Source organism: Cydia splendana, chromosome Z (genome assembly GCF_910591565.1).
Source record: "Cydia splendana chromosome Z, ilCydSple1.2, whole genome shotgun sequence".
Lineage (NCBI taxonomy): Eukaryota > Metazoa > Arthropoda > Insecta > Lepidoptera > Tortricidae > Cydia > Cydia splendana.
The window spans coordinates 44,606,684-44,625,268 of record NC_085987.1 but is presented as its reverse complement, the minus strand read 5'-3'; the positions used below and the strand labels follow the sequence as shown (position 1 = coordinate 44,625,268).

The following is an 18,585-nucleotide window of genomic DNA, read 5'->3' as shown; positions in this document are numbered from 1 at the left end:
ACATCGTGAGGAAACCTGCATACATCCGCGAAGAAATTCAAACGTGTATGTGAAGTCCCCATCCCGCATTGGGCCAGCGTGGGGACTATAGCCTAAACCCTCTCGTGCTTGAGAGGAGGCCTGTGCCCAGCAGTGGCGCGTATATAGGCTATATTTTTTGTTATTACAATATTTTTAATCCAGCCTCTTTATTTAATAGGGCTACAAATATGCAGGCAGGCATTTTTTCACAATGGTTTAAATTTCAACTCGATACCGCTACGCGTTACCGTTCTTGATAGCCAGACGGACGGACGGATGACAAAGTGAGTATAAGGGTTCCGTATTTTCCTTTTGAGGCACGGATCTCTAAAAAAAGTTCCTTTCAGCAGATTCAGCTATCTCAACATTTTAAATTAGTTTTTCTAGAGGAACTTTCAGCAAGTCAAGCTTTCGTTCTTGTTTCTGGTAACAGAGTAAAATATTGACATTCTTGTACAGCATAGCCCTGTCCTATAAACGCCAAATCTCGCTAATAGGGGATATTACTGCAATGTTTTGTCGCCAGAGTGCAGCACTACCGACTCAGTAAATTCATAGACTAACTTATACATACTGTGCCTTAAACTGTTTTTTGACAAGTTTTCACAGACAATAAAATATGACATTGATGCATCAAGGCGGTTTGTTAACAAGGGCCTACCGGTAAACGCGAAAATCGAAATTTAGTTATCTGCCTCTTTATCGCTCGAATATGCAAGAGTGATAGAGAGATTAGATAACGAAATTTCGATTTTCTTGTTTCGCGTTAGGCCATCTGATTGGCGTGACGTGTGATGTGTCAATGTGGTTTGTTTACTGTATGTGCCACACTGAAATATGAAACCTATGGAAGTGAAACGTCAACGAATAATGCGTGCCACTGTGACGTCATCTTAGAACTAAACATGGCGGTTTTAGTGCTGCCCAGAAGATTTTTACTGTTACTAGGTTTTATCGATACATCGATAACTTTTTAACGTTCTCGGCTCATTTTATTTAAAATACTAAGTATGTATTATTTGTGGAGTTTATGTTTTAATAGGAAGTAAGTAAATAAATAAAAATTCTTTATTAGTATATTGTTATGTGAAAAGATACTTTGATTGAGTAATATGTGTGGAGTCTAGGACAATTTCGTGCTTCAAATTTGACAGGTAAACGAGATGACGCTGTACTACTCAATACATATTGCGATTTTTGCGGTAACTCTGATTTTCAAAAGTTGACGTTTGACAACTTAGTGACCGCAAAACACATGGCGCAGTACAGCGCCATCCGTTTTGGATGTCAGAATAAGTGTACGTGTTTTTCTTGGACTTTACCTCTCCATTACAATCAATTTTGTTGTGTTGCTAACCCTAAAGTCTGTAACACACTACCGCACTGCACCTCGACCTTGGTGCGCCGTATCTATAAGTGAGAGCGATACAAAATTCAAGCTTATTAAGCGACGGGTGAAAAAAAAAACAAAACACCTTCAGAACATTTTTTTTATTACAAAAATAAGGAATGACTTCCGCTCTTCAACTTCTTCAACATTTATTCAGCAAATAGGCCACAAGGGCATTTTTATACGTCAACATTGAATTTACATACAAGCAAAAATAATAACAATACATTAACCATTTTATAAATTACAACTATATGTAAGTATATGGTCTCTTAATGTCGAATCATATAAAAAAAATATAATAATGATATAAAAAAGCCCGCAGGGCAGCTTGTGGAGTAACGACCCCACGGCCCCGAGTTACCCTAGTGCTCCCGAGAGTCGGTCAGGATCTCCATCTCCAGACACTTTATTTTTATGTTCATTTCTTGGTAACCTATAAAAAATGATTTAATTATTAAATTAAGATAATTTAGTTGGTTTGAAGCGGGGTAGCATGATAAAATAAGAAAATATAAATAGGCAATCATAATATATCGATATCAAAGTCGATAAATAAAGTACAACCCTAGCTGAAATGTTTACATTATTTAAGCGTAAAAATATAGTAAAATAAATCCAATCACTTCATGATCTATAACTGCACAGAAGAACCTTGCTATTTATAATGTGAAACATCCTTACATTTCCCAGGAACATTAACAATAACCAATATTTTTCATGTAAATGATAGCGTACCTGTGTAAGGTTAAAGATGGCAAATTTGGTGGTTTTCTTATGCCGCACCCTAATACACTACACACTGGCATATTCGCGACGTAATTATTCACATTTGGCTTCAATTATTTTCAATCACAAGCAAAATATTGAAAGATAATTAATAATTTTAATTTTCACCACGACTTTTTGACAGGACAAGTACCGGCTGAACTGACAGACAATGACATTTGCGTGACTAAACATGGCGGATTTTCGGCCGCATTAGGTATTTACGTATTTTCATGGAACACTTTATGTCCGTACTGAAATACTGTCACCTTTTTTGCTATGGGTTACAGTACTGAGTAAAAACGAGATAGATATATATTTATGTGTGTGCCGTCAAAATGGGTGCTATTTCTATAAGCAATTGTACGTATAGAACAATATGTCTTGTCCCTATTATATAGGTCTATGATGTGCCACAAAGGTGCCCCCTACGCAGAGCTTTGCCTAATATTCCCTATTTGTATTGAAATGACAGGTGTCATCCTAATCCTACCCTTCGAGTTTGAAATATATAATACATGGATGACAGTTAAGCCTCTTGCAGGGTCTCCGAGCCTGCTGCGGCCAGCGTCCGGAGCCTCCAGCCATTACGGCGCCCGATCAACCAGCAGTCAACCCACGCGGCACCAATCACCGAAGATGAAGCTTAAGTAAGTAAAGAATAGGTGTACAGAATACACACCTTAGGCAGGCGTGGCTCACTCCGCGATTTCGTCGCGTCACAACAAGTACATCCGTCCCACACCAATTTTGGTGGCTAGCCATAGACCGCGCGTGGCGCTTGTGCCACCTAGCGGTCATATCTGTCCTAATCGTAACAGACGCGTTTTGTTAGAGAGTGAATATTCTGTACCTAGTACTATTATTTATTCTGTGCCTTAAGGTCGGTTGCACCAACCGTCTGTCACCGGTAAAGTGATCACTAAATTTTAACATACGTTTGTTGTATATTTGTAACCTAAAACTTATATTCGGCAACCCCAAAAGATTAAAAATACACGCTAAAATCAAAACAGGAAATAGTACATTTCAATGCAAGTGTGGAAAGTATGTTATTATTTACGAGTCCCTAGAAAAGACACGGGAGTGTTATTATTTACTAATAACACTTTCACACGTATATTGAACGACGTTTTTTAATACATTTGCGAAAAAATCACAATAAAACAAATATTGGTAACATGAGTATTACACTTACAATTACGAATTTTCCCTTGAACTTGAATGATGTTGTATATTATCTATTATTCAGCACTATAAACTACGTTCAGCGTTGATTTACATTGCCTAAATTAATCACAATAACTCATTTAATACAAAAACACTCTTACAGTTGCAATTTAAGATAATTATTTTGATACAACTAAATTTCAAGTAAAAATGGCGGGCGCCGGTTTTACTTTTTCATTTTTTCTGTTAACGACAAACGCCAACGTGGCAATGATATAGTTGCATTCAGCCAAATAATAAAAAAGATTTTAGTGAAATATCGTATTTTATAACGTATTATTTATATAATAACAAATAAATATTTACTTTATATCGTGTAACAATACTTTTTGTACCTACGTAATAAATGTGCAATGGCAAAATAAAAATATATAAAGTTTTTGAATATCCAAACTCTTTGGTGTGGACGTATCGAATACGGTCAAAATTAAATTTAAAAAGCTGGAAAACTAAAAAGCACTAGTTCGCAAAAAACAACTTTGCGAACGCTAAACAGCTACGTAAAGTAGCACTTTTTGAGCAACTGTATCAAAAAGGTTTTTGATTGCCTTACAAAATGTTGAACTGGCAACTATCATAGTCAAGTCAGGATTTTTGTAATTTAATTGTTCTTTTATTATTTATCAATTGTCAATGAGTAAGTACCACAGCTTGGCAAAAAAGAGTAGAAATTAGAAAGTGGCAACACTGTAGTGTCGTCCCGTTTTCTTATATAAATTGGTTTGAAAGGGACGACACTACAGTGTTGCCACTTTTTAATTGCTACTCTTTTTTGCCAAGCTGTATGAGTAGTATAAAATCCGTCGCTTAAAAAAACTCAATTTTTATTGTCATATAAGCTTGTTTACATACTATTGGCCGGGATGTGTAAATTTATACATGAAATAAATCATTACATAATGGATCTACCTTTTTTTGCTAAAATTGCAATTTAGTGCAAAGTTGCCATCTATGGCAAAGTTGCCGTCTAGGGCAAAGTCGCTGTCTAGGGCAAAGTTTAATAAAATTTGCCCTAAAATACAACAACTCTGTTAAATACAACTTTGCCCTAGACAGCGACTTTGCCCCAGATGGCAACATTGCCCCAGATAGCAATTTTGCCCTATATTGCTACTTTGCACTAACTTGCAATTTTACCTAGGGCAAATTCGCAATATCTTACCTAAATATGATATGACAGATACCTGAAGAGCGTATTCCCGAAGGCGGAAGAAACGCTGATTCTGGACGTGCTCGCGAACAAGGACAACAACGTGCAGAAGGCTAGCGAGGAGCTGCTGACCATGGGGTTCACTAAGAAGGCAAGTCGCTCCTAGCCAACATGACTCTCTCTCTCTCTCGCTTCTGAGAGCGTTTTCACATTATCCGATCCGATATCGGATGTCGGAAGAAACGCTGATTCTGGACGTGCTCGCGAACAAGGACAACAACGTGCAGAAGGCTAGCGAGGCGCTGCTGACCATGGGGTTCACTAAGAAGGCAAGTCGCTCCTAGCCAACATGACTCTCTCTCTCTCGCTTCTGAGAGCGTTTTCACATTATCCGATCCGATATCGGATGTCGGAAGAAACGCTGATTCTGGACGTGCTCGCGAACAAGGACAACAACGTGCAGAAGGCTAGCGAGGAGCTGCTGACCATGGGGTTCACTAAGAAGGCAAGTCGCTCCTAGCCAACATGACTCTCTCTCTCTCTCGCTTCTGAGAGCGTTTTCACATTATCCGATCCGATATCGGATGTCGGAAGAAACGCTGATTCTGGACGTGCTCGCGAACAAGGACAACAACGTGCAGAAGGCTAGCGAGGCGCTGCTGACCATGGGGTTCACTAAGAAGGCAAGTCGCTCCTAGCCAACATGACTCTCTCTCTCTCGCTTCTGAGAGCGTTTTCACATTATCCGATCCGATATCGGATGTCGGAAGAAACGCTGATTCTGGACGTGCTCGCGAACAAGGACAACAACGTGCAGAAGGCTAGCGAGGAGCTGCTGACCATGGGGTTCACTAAGAAGGCAAGTCGCTCCTAGCCAACATGACTCTCTCTCTCTCTCGCTTCTGAGAGCGTTTTCACATTATCCGATCCGATATCGGATGTCGTAAGAAACGCTGATTCTGGTCGTGCTCGCGAACAAGGACAACAACGTGCAGAAGGCTAGCGAGGAGCTGCTGACCATGGGGTTCACTAAGAAGGCAAGTCGCTCCTAGCCAACATGACTCTCTCTCTCTCGCTTCTGAGAGCGTTTTCACATTATCCGGTCCGATATCGGATGTCGGAAGAAACGCTGATTCTGGACGTGCTCGCGAACAAGGACAACAACGTGCAGAAGGCTAGCGAGGAGCTGCTGACCATGGGGTTCACTAAGAAGGCAAGTCGCTCCTAGCCAACATGACTCTCTCTCTCGCTTCTGAGAGCGTTTTCACATTATACGATCCGATATCGGATGTCAGAAGAAACGCTGATTCTGGACGTGCTCGCGAACAAGGACAACAACGTGCAGAAGGCTAGCGAGGAGCTGCTGACCATGGGGTTCACTAAGAAGGCAAGTCGCTCCTAGCCAACATGACTCTCTCTCTCTCGCTTCTGAGAGCGTTTTCACATTATCCGATCCGATATCGGATGTCGGAAGAAACGCTGATTCTGGACGTGCTCGCGAACAAGGACAACAACGTGCAGAAGGCTAGCGAGGAGCTGCTGACCATGGGTTTCACTAAGAAGGCAAGTCGCTCCTAGCCAACATGACTCTCTCTCTCTCGCTTCTGAGAGCGTTTTCACATTATCCGATCCGATATCGGATGTCGGAAGAAACGCTGATTCTGGACGTGCTCGCGAACAAGGACAACAACGTGCAGAAGGCTAGCGAGGAGCTGCTCACCATGGGGTTCACTAAGAAGGCAAGTCGCTCCTAGCCAACATGACCGTCTCTCTCTCTCTTCTGAGAGCGTTTTCACACTATCCGATCCTATATCGGATGTCGGAAGGAAGTAAAATGTAATATAATATGTGTTTCTCTGTATTTATTTATGCATATAAAAAATAAATCATTATTACTAAAAAACGATAGATAACGCAAAAAAGGCGGACTTAATGCAAACAGCACTCTCCTGCAGCTGTTTTTATCATTGCCACCTTCCGACATCCGATATCGGAACGGCGCTTCCGATAATTTTAGCCATGTCGGAAAACTCTCTGACCGATTTCGGCCACAGGGACTGCATTATATCAATTATCCTCATGCGTGATTTTTTTTTAAATTTAAATCATTATTTATATCGTTAGAACACCAGAAAGAATAAAAATACTTTTATAAACCTTCCCATAATATTATTATAAAATATTTAAAATGTTGAAAAATTTTAAGAGATTGAAACGCTCATAATTTTTGGCGAGAATTCGACAGAACTGATGACGTCACTCGGTGTAGACGCAACTGAGGGCCCACCGCCTACCGCGAACCACGTTCGACTTGTTGCCTCCCTGTCACACTTACGGACGAATTTACAAATGCGACAGAGAGGCAACACGTCGAACGTGGTTCGCGGTAGGCCCTCTGACGTTTGCTACTTAGTGGTTTCACTCTTGGTTGGTCTTAACAATTTGTTTAAACGAGTGATGTCACGTGGCGTTTCAACTAATGGCGTTGCGTTTCGCTCACTAGCTTTACGCGGGCAAATTTTTGTACTCTTATTTATTATTTTACACAATTAAATGATAATTTAATAACGGAAATGCATTAGTAACATGATATAACGGCAACCAACATCCGAATAAAAAATATTTCGTTCAAATATAAACTTCATAATAATGCAGCCTATATACGTCCCACTGCTGGGCACAGGCCTCCTCTCATACCCGAAAGGGCTTGGGCTATAGTCCCCACGCTAGCCCAATGCGGATTGGGGACATCACATACACCTTTGAATTTCTTCGCAGATGTATGCAGGTTTCCTCACAATATTTTCGTACATAAGTTCCAAAAAACTCATTGGTACGAGCCAGGATTAGAACCCGCGACCTCCGGATTGAAAGTCAGACGTCATATCCACTCGGCCACCACCGCTTAGAAACTTCATGCATGAGGCTAATTATATGCCTAGGAGCGGGACCTCCCGTGCGCCCTAATGTGGCTGCAGTATCCAATCTTCCAGTGCTCGTCCACATCGAGGGCAGGAAAGGTAGTAGGTGGTCGGGCCTTCAGAGCATCTCGTTTACCGTCCTCCTTCGCTCTTCGAAATCATCTACCTTTGATTGTCTTCTTCTTCGTTACACTCTGACAGAGTGGTCGTGGCCATTATGTAGACTTTTGAGCGACTTGTTTAATGACACCTCGCTGTTCCTCCCGTAGACCTGCTTTCCGTGAGCATTCGCTTACTGTGGCCGACACACTGGCTTTGATTTGGTCGGTCCATCTCATTGGCGATCTTCCTCTAGCCCTGTCACCTCCCACTCTTCCTTGCACAACTAGGCGTTCTATGGATGTTCCATCTCGCCGATACACGTGTCCAAAGAAGTTGAGGATTCTTTGATTGTACGGTCACATAATAAATAATAGTACTACCCTACAGAAATGACACTTCCTCCAAAACCGAAGTTTGACAGCGATTCAGGGACGAATCATGGTGTCCCTTTCTAATCCCACTATCCCTTTCGGCTATTTTGGGTTGTCAAAATTCAAGTCATTATCTTATCTGTGGGCGTGCACGCAAAGGGACGTCAAGTTGTGCCATCCTTAATAATTGCTCGGAGCAATGATGAGCCGAATGGAGCCGAGAATGCCCGAAGGAGGGGTTTCGCCCCACTGATACGGTCACGGACTTTAATTGCTGAGCCATTTAGGGTTCAAGCTAATTTGGTTGTCAATACTAACGGTATGAACTGTCCAATGCAAAGTGAACCCTAAATGGCTTAACAATTAAAGTGCGTGAGTGTACATTGACAACGCCAAACGAAAAGATATTTAAAATAAGTTTTTGGCAAAAATGTCATTTTTGGTACAAGCTTTTATCACTGACTGTACTCTTTCCACAGGCAACTAATATTCATCGAGACAATTCTAACAATCCCAAACAGAAAACACTAAATAAAAATTTCCTTCCGACTGGCACCAAGGTTCTCCTTGTTCAGGCTCTTGTGTTACCTATTGTAGACTATGCTGATGTGTGTTACGCGAATATCACAGAAGTCTCTCTGAGCAAACTAGATCGGCTTCTTAATAACAGCATCAGATTTATTTTCGGACTCCGCAAATATGACCACATATCTGCATATCGCCGTCGACTTAACTGGCTTCCTATTCGTGAACGGAGGTCCTTACGTATTCTGTGCACACTATACACTCTTTTATTTGATCCAAATACGCCAGACTATCTTGGATCCAAATTTCATTTTATCACCGCCCGAGCAGGTTGCACCCTTCGTGAGTCCCGTAGTCTCAAGCTTTCTTTTCCTTCTCATCGTACCGGTTTTATCTCTAACTCCTTCACCGTTCAGGCGATCCGGCTTTGGAATGATCTCCCACTCAATATCAGACAGGCTCAAACCAAGCTTTCATTTAAGCGCATGTTACGCAAGCATTTTTTCGACAAACTCACTGGTTGATTGTCCATCGTAGGCATAGTATTCTTTGCACTGGGTACATAAAGCAATATATATGTAAGTTTATTTAATTATAGTATGTATATGTAAGTTTATTTTCGTTAGTATGTATTATATATCGCTATTTTTTAGGGTTCCGTACCCAAAGGGTAAAACGGGACCCTATTACTAAGACTTCGCTGTCCGTCCGTCCGTCCGTCCGTCCGTCCGTCTGTCTGTCACCAGGCTGTATCTCACGAACCGTGATAGCTAGACAGTTGAAATTTTCACAGATGATGTATTTCTGTTGCCGCTATAACAACAAATACTAAAAACAGAATAAAAGAAAGATTTAAATGGGGCTCCCATACAACCAACGTGATTTTTGACCAAAGTTAAGCAACGTCGGGAGTGGTCAGTACTTGGATGGGTGACCGTTTTTTTTTGCATTATGGTACGGAACCCTTCGTGCGCGAATCCGACTCGCACTTGCCCGGTTTTTTTGTCTTAAGTTACCTATTCTGCGTTTTTTTTTGTTTAATGCCTGCACCTACTACTGTTTCTGTTTAGCCTGGTGGTTGACTGGTAGAGAATGCCTTTAGGCATTAAGTCCGCCATTTGTACTTTATTTGTTATATTGTGCAATAAAGTTTAAATAAAATAAATAAATAAAACACTGGTTTCCGTTGTTTTATCACAGAGTTACATGGCCACCTCCTGTCTCCATCGACAGATCAGACCGACCATGTCATCATAGTATTGCATTGTAATCCGATTTACATATGCATGCAAAATTTCAGCTCAATCGGAAATCGGGAAGTTGATCAAATTTAGCACCACGATTTGACCTACACTAACATAGAGTTAGACCAAGAAAAGTCTGCAGCGATGTTGATAGCCCACGCAGTGCAAGTGTTATTTATACGTCATAATTTCATAGAAGTTTGACGTTTAAAATAACACTTGCACTGCGTGGGCTCGAAATCGTTGCAGACTTTACTTGGTCTTACTCTACTAACGTATAAAATGTTTCGGGATGACGGATGCTACGAAAACTCACGTGAGTACATGGTATAATAATATACTCCGCCTGGTACTCTCTTCCCGTCTTTTCGTGGTCACGTGACTGACACAAGCCTACGTCATCATGCGACAGCACTTTATTATAATATGCGATAGCGCTATATATAGCGGCCATGTTATTGTGACGTAGGCTTGTGTCACTCTGGGAAGAGAAGACCATGTTTTATTAGACTATGCGTGACTATTTCCATACATTAGGGGTTGTGCACAAATCACGCAAGGTGTTTTCGGCTACTTTTTGACCAACCCCCCCCCCCCCCCCCCCCTGGTGATATTTGGTGAGGTTTTTGGCTACCCCCCTCCCACATAACCTCACGTGTATTTTTTTTGAAATGTGTATTTCACGTGAAATTTTTCCATCCGGCCGGTCGAGGCCACGTGCTCCAAAATTTCGTAAAATAGACTCGCTATTTTGAAGTGCGGAGTGAAGATTTGAGTATGTTTAACGAAACCGAGAAAAAGTATCTACTCATGTGGTGGATATTTTTTCTTAGTTTCGTTCACTGTAGAAAAATACAGTGAATACAGTGATGTGAGGTCTCCTTATACCCCGCCTCCCCCAACGTGATCTGTCGTGATTTTTTCGTGTCCCCACTCCCCTCCTATCGAACCTCGCGTGATTTGTGCACAAGCCCTTATTTAAATTTCGATTGGCGTTTTCTATCTACGATTGTCGTCATGGTTAAGCCTCCTGGCTTTGATCGCTTTTTCGTAGTTAACATGTAACGTAGCTACACAAAAGAAGGCCCTACGACCAGATAATTTGATCTGTGTTACACCTTACAATTAAAACGAATTGTAATTTTATTTTCCACAGGAGATTGTAAAGAAAAAAGAAGAAACGCCCCAGCCTGTAAAAAAAGTTGTCACCATCGTGAAAACAGCAGAGGAGAAAAACGAATGTATGTACATTTTTTTCTTTTTAGAATGAATAAAGCGAAGAGAAAATGTGAACGCAAAATAGAAGTTTAAATATTGACACAATAGAAAAAACACAAAAACAAGTCTATTGTTACAGTAAAGAAGAAACTCCAAAAGAAATACAGCTCTGTGGCTGAGCGCGTCATATCCATAGCGCTCGACAGCGTCGATTACAATGAGGAGCGCGCCGAGCAGATACTCGCCGCTGTACTAACGGAGGAGCCCAAGGTACTATTACTCTCTTACTCTTACATTACTACAATATGAGTGAACAGGATAGCAATACACAGCTCGACAGCGTAGATTACAATGAGGAGCGCGCCGAGCAGATACTCGCCGCTGTACTAACGGAGGAGCCCAAGGTACTATTACTCTCTTACTCTTACATTACTACAATATGAGTGAACAGGATAGCAATACACAGCTCGACAGCGTAGATTACAATGAGGAGCGCGCCGAGCAGATACTCGCCGCTGTACTAACGGAGGAGCCCAAGGTACCATTACTCTCTTACTCTTACATTACTACAATATGAGTGAACAGGATAGCAATACACAGCTCGACAGCGTAGATTACAATGAGGAGCGCGCCGAGCAGATACTCGCCGCTGTACTAACGGAGGAGCCCAAGGTACTATTACTCTCTTACTCTTACATTACTACAATATGAGTGAACAGGATAGCAATACACAGCTCGACAGCGTAGATTACGAGGAGCGCGCCGAGCAGATACTCGCCGCTGTACTAACGGAGGAGCCCAAGGTACTATTACTCTCTTACTCTTACATTACTACAATATGAGTGAACAGGATAGCAATACACAGCTCGACAGCGTAGATTACGAGGAGCGCGCCGAGCAGATACTCGCCGCTGTACTAACGGAGGAGCCCAGGGTACTATTACTCTCTTACTCTTTCATTACTACAATATGAGTGAACAGGATAGCAATACACAGCTCGACAGCGTAAAATTTGTTCCCTAAGTTGTATTTATTTCTCAGTAATTTGAATTTAATTTAAGCTTTACAATAAACTACTCCATTGTGACCTCTTTTTCAGATCAAAACGGAGCCCACGACGCCGAAACGGTCTCGGACACCTGAAGTGAAACCTCCTGGGTAAGAATATGTAAATTATTGATTCACTTAATTAGTAAATACCTACTACACTCATCTACACGACTCATCGTTACATTTTAATGATGCTTAATACCACAAACATTGTGTTGGGAATGAATGATATGGTTATCATGGGCTCGAACAATTCATGCGGATGACGTCAAACCACTCATAGAATGATTTCAAATAGTATTTTCATAAACAATTTTAAATTTTTTTCCGTCAATCAATTGAGGAAGAAAAATTCATTAAAGCATTTAAGTCTGTGACAACAATTATACATAGACTTGTTAGAAAAATAGTTTTATATCTGTGTATAATTTAAATAATAAAATAAAATTGTCTTTTTTTTATAATGTAGGTACCTTGCGGTAACAAGTTTCGTAACATTTATTTTATTCACGACATTATTCTGCCATCTTGTATAAATTTCATGGATTCCCGATTATTTTGGTACTTCGTGGAACATGTCACACGGAAGTTTAATTAAATATAAACATCATCCTGTGTGCAAAATTACGTATTTTTTACGTCATCCGCATGAATTGTTCGAGCCCTGGACCCCTATTCGACAAGCGACGTTTTACGTATCGTGTTGATCTCCCGTTGATGTGGGAAAAATGTTCCCGAATACATAGAATGTCAAAATTTGACATATTACAATTCACAGTTAGGTGGCAACCAAACCAAACCGAACCACCCCGAGTTTAGAGTTGAGTTTTGGTTGTACCAAATGATATTATCCACCGTTGACGGAATCAACACTTGATAGAATCAACATGAAATAAAATCGTTGATTTGACTCGGATGCGAAATCTGACAGTTGGATATGTCGAATTTCGCCCCCTTATGATAATTTACGGACATCAGCTTGATGTCTTGATGACTTGATGATGATGGCTTGATGTCTGCACCGGTAGCACGGTCGCATTTTTATCGGTCGTCACCATGCATGTCACGTTCTAACAAGTATGTAAGAGTGACGGACATAGTGACAGGCGATAAAAATGGAACCATGCTGCGCCCGGTGCACCGTTCACGTTCGATTAGGCCTGAAAGTCTGGCAACGCTCCTACGAACCTCATAATTTCATACAGTAAGGAGGCTAAGCTAATTACGTGACCCGCGATTTCCTATGGGCGATTGTGCACTACAATGAATTTTACTGTCCGGCAGTCCGAGTTTTTACGGTCAGAGAAACACAGGGTGGGGTAAGAGAAACACAGGGGCAAGAGACACACTTGTTGAGAAAATAAACAGAGATACTTAAAGATATTAAAAACTAAATTAAATGATAATACTCAAAATAAAACTAATGGCTGATTTAAACGGCGCGCGAACTCGCATGCGATTTTAGTTTCATTGCGGACTGTTGGTTACCATTGGTTACGTACAATTAATCCTAACGATCAAAAACCGCAATGTAATGAAACTCGCATGCGAGTTCTCGCATCGTGTAAATGAGCCCTAATGCACAAATAAGATTTACAAATACTTACGTACTGATGTAGTGCATAATTGTTTTCCATTTTATGTCCTCGGAAACGTTCGTATTTGTCATGCTACTTCAGTCAACCTCAGTACTTTTTGTACCGAGACTGACTGAAATAGCAAGACACGTTCGTACGTTTCCGTGAAAATACGATGGTTAATATTTATGCACTACATGTGTAGAAGGACTTTCCTTATAATATTTCTCTTGCCCCGAGCTAAATAACTATTTTTCTGTCACCCCACCTGTGCCCTGTTTATCATAAGCTTGTAACTTGTAATACAAGTGGAAGTCCCTTTCTAACAGAAGCTGTCAAAAAGAGACTTCCTTATAACAATGTTTATCTAAATCAAGGCACAAGCACAAGGCCGATTTTCATTCGCCGAGCTTTTTATCTCACTCTAATGAATAGTGCTGTACGTTTCTTTGTGAACCTCCAGTACTGTTCGATCATACATCATTCTTGTGTTTCGACAGTGCGTATAATTTTGTAACGTGGATGAGTGTAACAATTGTGCCTACAACTTTGCCCACCTTTTGTAACTTTGCCCATATACAAAAATATATGAAAAAAACAACTGTAATACTTATCTATTCTCTATTAGTTGCATGAAAGTCATTTGTTTTTTGTGGGCAGTCACATTCAGTTGGGTATACTTGTGTGGAAGTTTAATGACGACTGCGCAATGTAGAAAAATGCAAGTCTATCTCCGACTAGCGTTTGTGTTTTCTCGGTAGTTTGTGTGAATTCCAAGCGACAAGCAAGGAAATACGACTAACGCTAAACATGTTTCATCACGGCCTCGAGGCACCAAAACAGTGATAATTTACTATTGTGTTACGCGAGCGTTCGGGATTAACTCTATTATGTCGTGAAACTATTCACTTTTTACTTTGCAGGTTATTTGATTATACTAAAATGAATTTTCAATAGGAAAATTCACCTACTGTTATAAACTGAAATTACTAAAGAAAAAGTAACTAAGCCCTCCAGTTGCCAACACTTGATTATAACAGGGCTTGTCAACTTTCGACCACATCTAGGCCACCCAATACCCATTCACTATCTGTGTCCGGTTCGATTCCGGTCTTGGCCACTTTTTCTGCTTGGTCACTTGTTCTTTAATGTTCGACATCTATTTGATTCGTTGCCTGGTTGTTTCCTTCTATGACAAAAAGAGACAGTTTCACGGCACTTTTCATACGGCACTGATACGGTATTATGAACTAGGGAGGAGTGGAAAGCGGTGCAGCCGTGTGTTATACCCGTCGCGCGACTACCGTACGTCTAAATTTATTACTAGATCCCGTCTCTTTTTCAGTCACGTAAACTTACAATTACTCAGGATTATGCTTCTAAGGTTCACGGCCTACCCGTAGTTCTAATTACTTCAGTGTACACAGAAATACATTTATTTTGTTTTATTCGATTTCAGAATTAAAGAAATTCAACCATATTTTCAACACCATGGTTTCAAATATAACTTTCCTCATAAAACAAAACCTTATTTTTTTTGGTTTTTGCTATACGGCATAACAAAGCTTTTGGTATATCGTTTATGCTTTATGACTTTTGTGAGGTCAAAGTTATCGTTGAAAAATATGTAAATACGAAGTTTAGTGACTTGAAATAAGAGGCTGACTATCTATTTCGATGCGGCTGGTCCATATGTTGAAAGTGCTCTAAATATATAGGTATTCATTGGCCATACATAGCATTATTTTGTATCAAATTGCAATTTAATTAAAACCAATCTCTTACTTTTAGATTTCTTATACAAAAAAGTAATCAGATACTTACCTTAACAAAAAAAAATACTTGTTACAATACTTATTTTTTGATAAAATCGTTGCAGGGAACATTTTACTATAAGTACCTATACATACTGATAGCTTCTCCTAACATGTCGACCAGCCGTGATGTCTTCCCCGTCCCCAAGCGTAGTAATTCTTAGGGCCGACCTACAGGCCCATATGTACTTCATGCATCTTGCACTTTATGTATCATGGCATAACGTCGCTTACATTTTAAATGGTCGCCGAGTAATCAGCCATCGCAAGGGCCTTTGTTCCTGTTTTAACTCATTCACTGCTACAGTACAGTTGATAACATTTCCCGGTATATAGCGAAAACGGCAGCGTGTCATGATTAGCGCTGAGTGAGTTAAGCGACAAGAACAGATCGTAGAATTTAATTTTCATCAGTCTTTGGGCCCTAGCTCGATCCCATATAGGATGAATAAATCGTAATGCGAAACCTACGAATCTGTGGATATTGTAAGGATCATTATTTATTAATAGCTTATATTTTGATCATTCTTAATTTTGTTTATGAATAATTTATAAAAGAGTATCAATTGACTCATACTTGTCACTGGTTCCCGCCATGTTGAATTGTTATAAAAAGTGGGTACAGCAGTGACAAGTGGCCAGTTCGAGTACGGACAAGTTAGAGTGAAGACGTCTTGAGTATTTTATTGTAAATTGGTTTTATTATGTTTATAACAAATGAATAAAGTTAAAATATTGGTACAAGTATTAGTTTTCATCATCAACCCGGTAATAACCCAACAATTTCAGAAGTTGGATCTAACAAAAATCGATAGGATTTTTGCCACGCCGCACGAACGTAAGGTTTTCTTTTCTTTTTAGTTTGTATCAGTAAGTAAACTATGTTTACCGGAAAGTGTATTAAATTTTGGTAAGTCATTTCTTTATATATTTTTTTACTCCCTTTCATTTTAAATAAAATTGGTTTAAGAACCTACCGTCATATCTGTATTAAATATACTGTATATATTATTAACGATCATGATGATGATTTGCCCAATTTTGGTATTTGTATGTGTAGAAAGAACGTACGAACGGATGCCAGGTAGTCTCACTTATAATAAAAATATGAAATTTAAAATCTACAGTTGTCATTTAAGCGTTTTTGAATATTACATATGAGTCAGTGAAATTTAGATCAAATGTCATTATAATGTTTCTATATTATCAAACTCGATTGTATGATGGTGTACCACATCGATTATTTCAAACTCAGGCTAAGGACTCATTATTTAGTTCTGTTGCGTAGCAAAATAGCATAGTACAACTGTAGTAGCAAACTACAGTAGGATATTGTTTTATGTACATTAAGATTTACGATCTGTTGCACCTTTTGAGGTCAGTTTGCGGTACTAAAATTGTATGAATACACTGGCTTTGTAACTGTGACACCGATGAGTAAACTAAAAATTAAATCTTGCCAATTGAATACCTCTGAAGCAAACCCCTGTTGAGTTTGTATTAGCAATGCCTCTAGTATGAAGTTTTTAAACGCGATTGGCGTCAGTGTATAACTTAATATTGTTACGAATGCATCTAAGATATTGCTTTTATTAAAATGTTGGGCATTATAATATATGCTGCACAAGACCTTATTTAAAAGAAAATAACGTGACGATCTAAGTCCAAATTGGAAACCATAATGCAGGGTTACGTTATGTAACTTGTGTACCTAGTGCTATTAGCTATTACCATGTTTTTTTTTAACCTAGTGCTTTTATACCGATATCGGTTTTCATTCAGCGACGCTGCCCAACGCAGCATTACTTATGAAAGCCTCGATGAAGCTAAATTACTAGAACACGTAGTTATAATTATTTTCCCTTCTTGTATGGAAATACAACACCTTTATGACATATCGGATATTAAACGTATTAATAGTATGAATCAGAGTTGGGCACTTATAATTGCAATCTGTGATTAAACTAAAATAAAGCTCAGTCAAATGATTTCATAAGGAATAAAGGAAGTAGCGGTCGTAAAACGAACCTTATTCTAACTTTATCAACTAAAACGTTAGTTTGAATAACCATGATAACCATCTGCTCGAATAATTAAAATACTTCCAAAACCATGTCGATGATAAATCCATAAGTGTCATGTCGAATTCAAGCTAATTGGTAAACTCATGATAAATTGACAAAATAAGTTGCCGTTATTAAACATAACGTTACCATTCTCATTTTAATAATAATTTAACAAATTTTGCCCAACTCTGGTATGAACATACATTATTAAATCTCCATGTCATGGAGCGTATGTCGTTTGTTGAATACACGAGTAGTAACTCGTTAACGAATGTACTTATGTAATATTTTTCTATTGTTTTTCTATTGCACACTCCTCAAGATACGTAACTCGTAACTTTGTGCGCTGAGCATTAAGTATTTTTTGTGTCAATTAACACATACTAGATGTCGTGAACTTGCATCTCAATGGATTCAATTTAATAACCTGTCACCTTTTGTTTAGACTGTATGATTGTATGTCATCAAGTCTTAATGTAATCAGTTTTATCATAACAACCTTGTAAGGGCCAGTAATTTTGGCAGGAGTACTTAATCAATGTATATAAATGTATGTGTGTTACCATGATGATCATGGAGAAATGCGAGGTCGATGGGACATCGATATGCTTAACTATTTGATATAATATTTGATTGCGAGCTACGCATACTTTAAACATTTAGAAACTCATTTACCCCTTTATTTATAGGATGTGAATATTTTGAATGACGTTAAGTCTTGCAAACCAATAATAATCTCCTGTGTTTTATCTGACAGGACAGTATCGTTTGCTACATTTTTATTATTTTTGTTTTTCTGTAATAAATTCGTAATAAAAGTAGTAAATTCAAATCATACTTAGGTACTTAAATAAAAAACAAAGGACCTTAATTGGAATAATAGTGTATTCTGTGGATATCTTTGAAGTTGCGTGTAGTACTGTAAAGTTGTAACTTAAAACTACGCTTATGCGTAATATGTAGAGTCATATGTAGAGTCATATGTAGAGTCATATGTAGAGTCATATGTAGAGTCATATGTAGAGTCATATGTAGAGTCATATGTAGAGTCATATGTAGAGTCATATGTAGAGTCATATGTAGAGTCATATGTAGAGTCATATGTAGAGTCATATGTAGAGTCATATGTAGAGTCATA

The 18,585-nt window shown here is 39.2% G+C and overlaps 1 protein-coding gene across 1 annotated transcript in view; it reads left to right on the top strand.

The window, feature by feature from the left end:
• The window catches only part of LOC134805149 (uncharacterized), a 34,638-nt gene that overhangs the window by 7,434 nt on the left and 8,619 nt on the right, over positions 1–18,585 (top strand). Inside the window, exons 5-18 of the mRNA XM_063778451.1 lie at positions 2,724–2,829; positions 4,590–4,714; positions 4,800–4,892; positions 4,976–5,068; positions 5,154–5,246; positions 5,330–5,422; positions 5,508–5,600; positions 5,684–5,776; positions 5,855–5,950; positions 6,034–6,126; positions 6,171–6,298; positions 10,879–10,963; positions 11,080–11,210; positions 12,040–12,098. Of these exons, the coding sequence (XP_063634521.1) occupies positions 2,724–2,829; positions 4,590–4,714; positions 4,800–4,892; positions 4,976–5,068; positions 5,154–5,246; positions 5,330–5,422; positions 5,508–5,600; positions 5,684–5,776; positions 5,855–5,950; positions 6,034–6,126; positions 6,171–6,298; positions 10,879–10,963; positions 11,080–11,210; positions 12,040–12,098 (1,381 nt within the window). The remainder of the gene's footprint in view (positions 1–2,723; positions 2,830–4,589; positions 4,715–4,799; positions 4,893–4,975; positions 5,069–5,153; positions 5,247–5,329; positions 5,423–5,507; positions 5,601–5,683; positions 5,777–5,854; positions 5,951–6,033; positions 6,127–6,170; positions 6,299–10,878; positions 10,964–11,079; positions 11,211–12,039; positions 12,099–18,585) is intronic.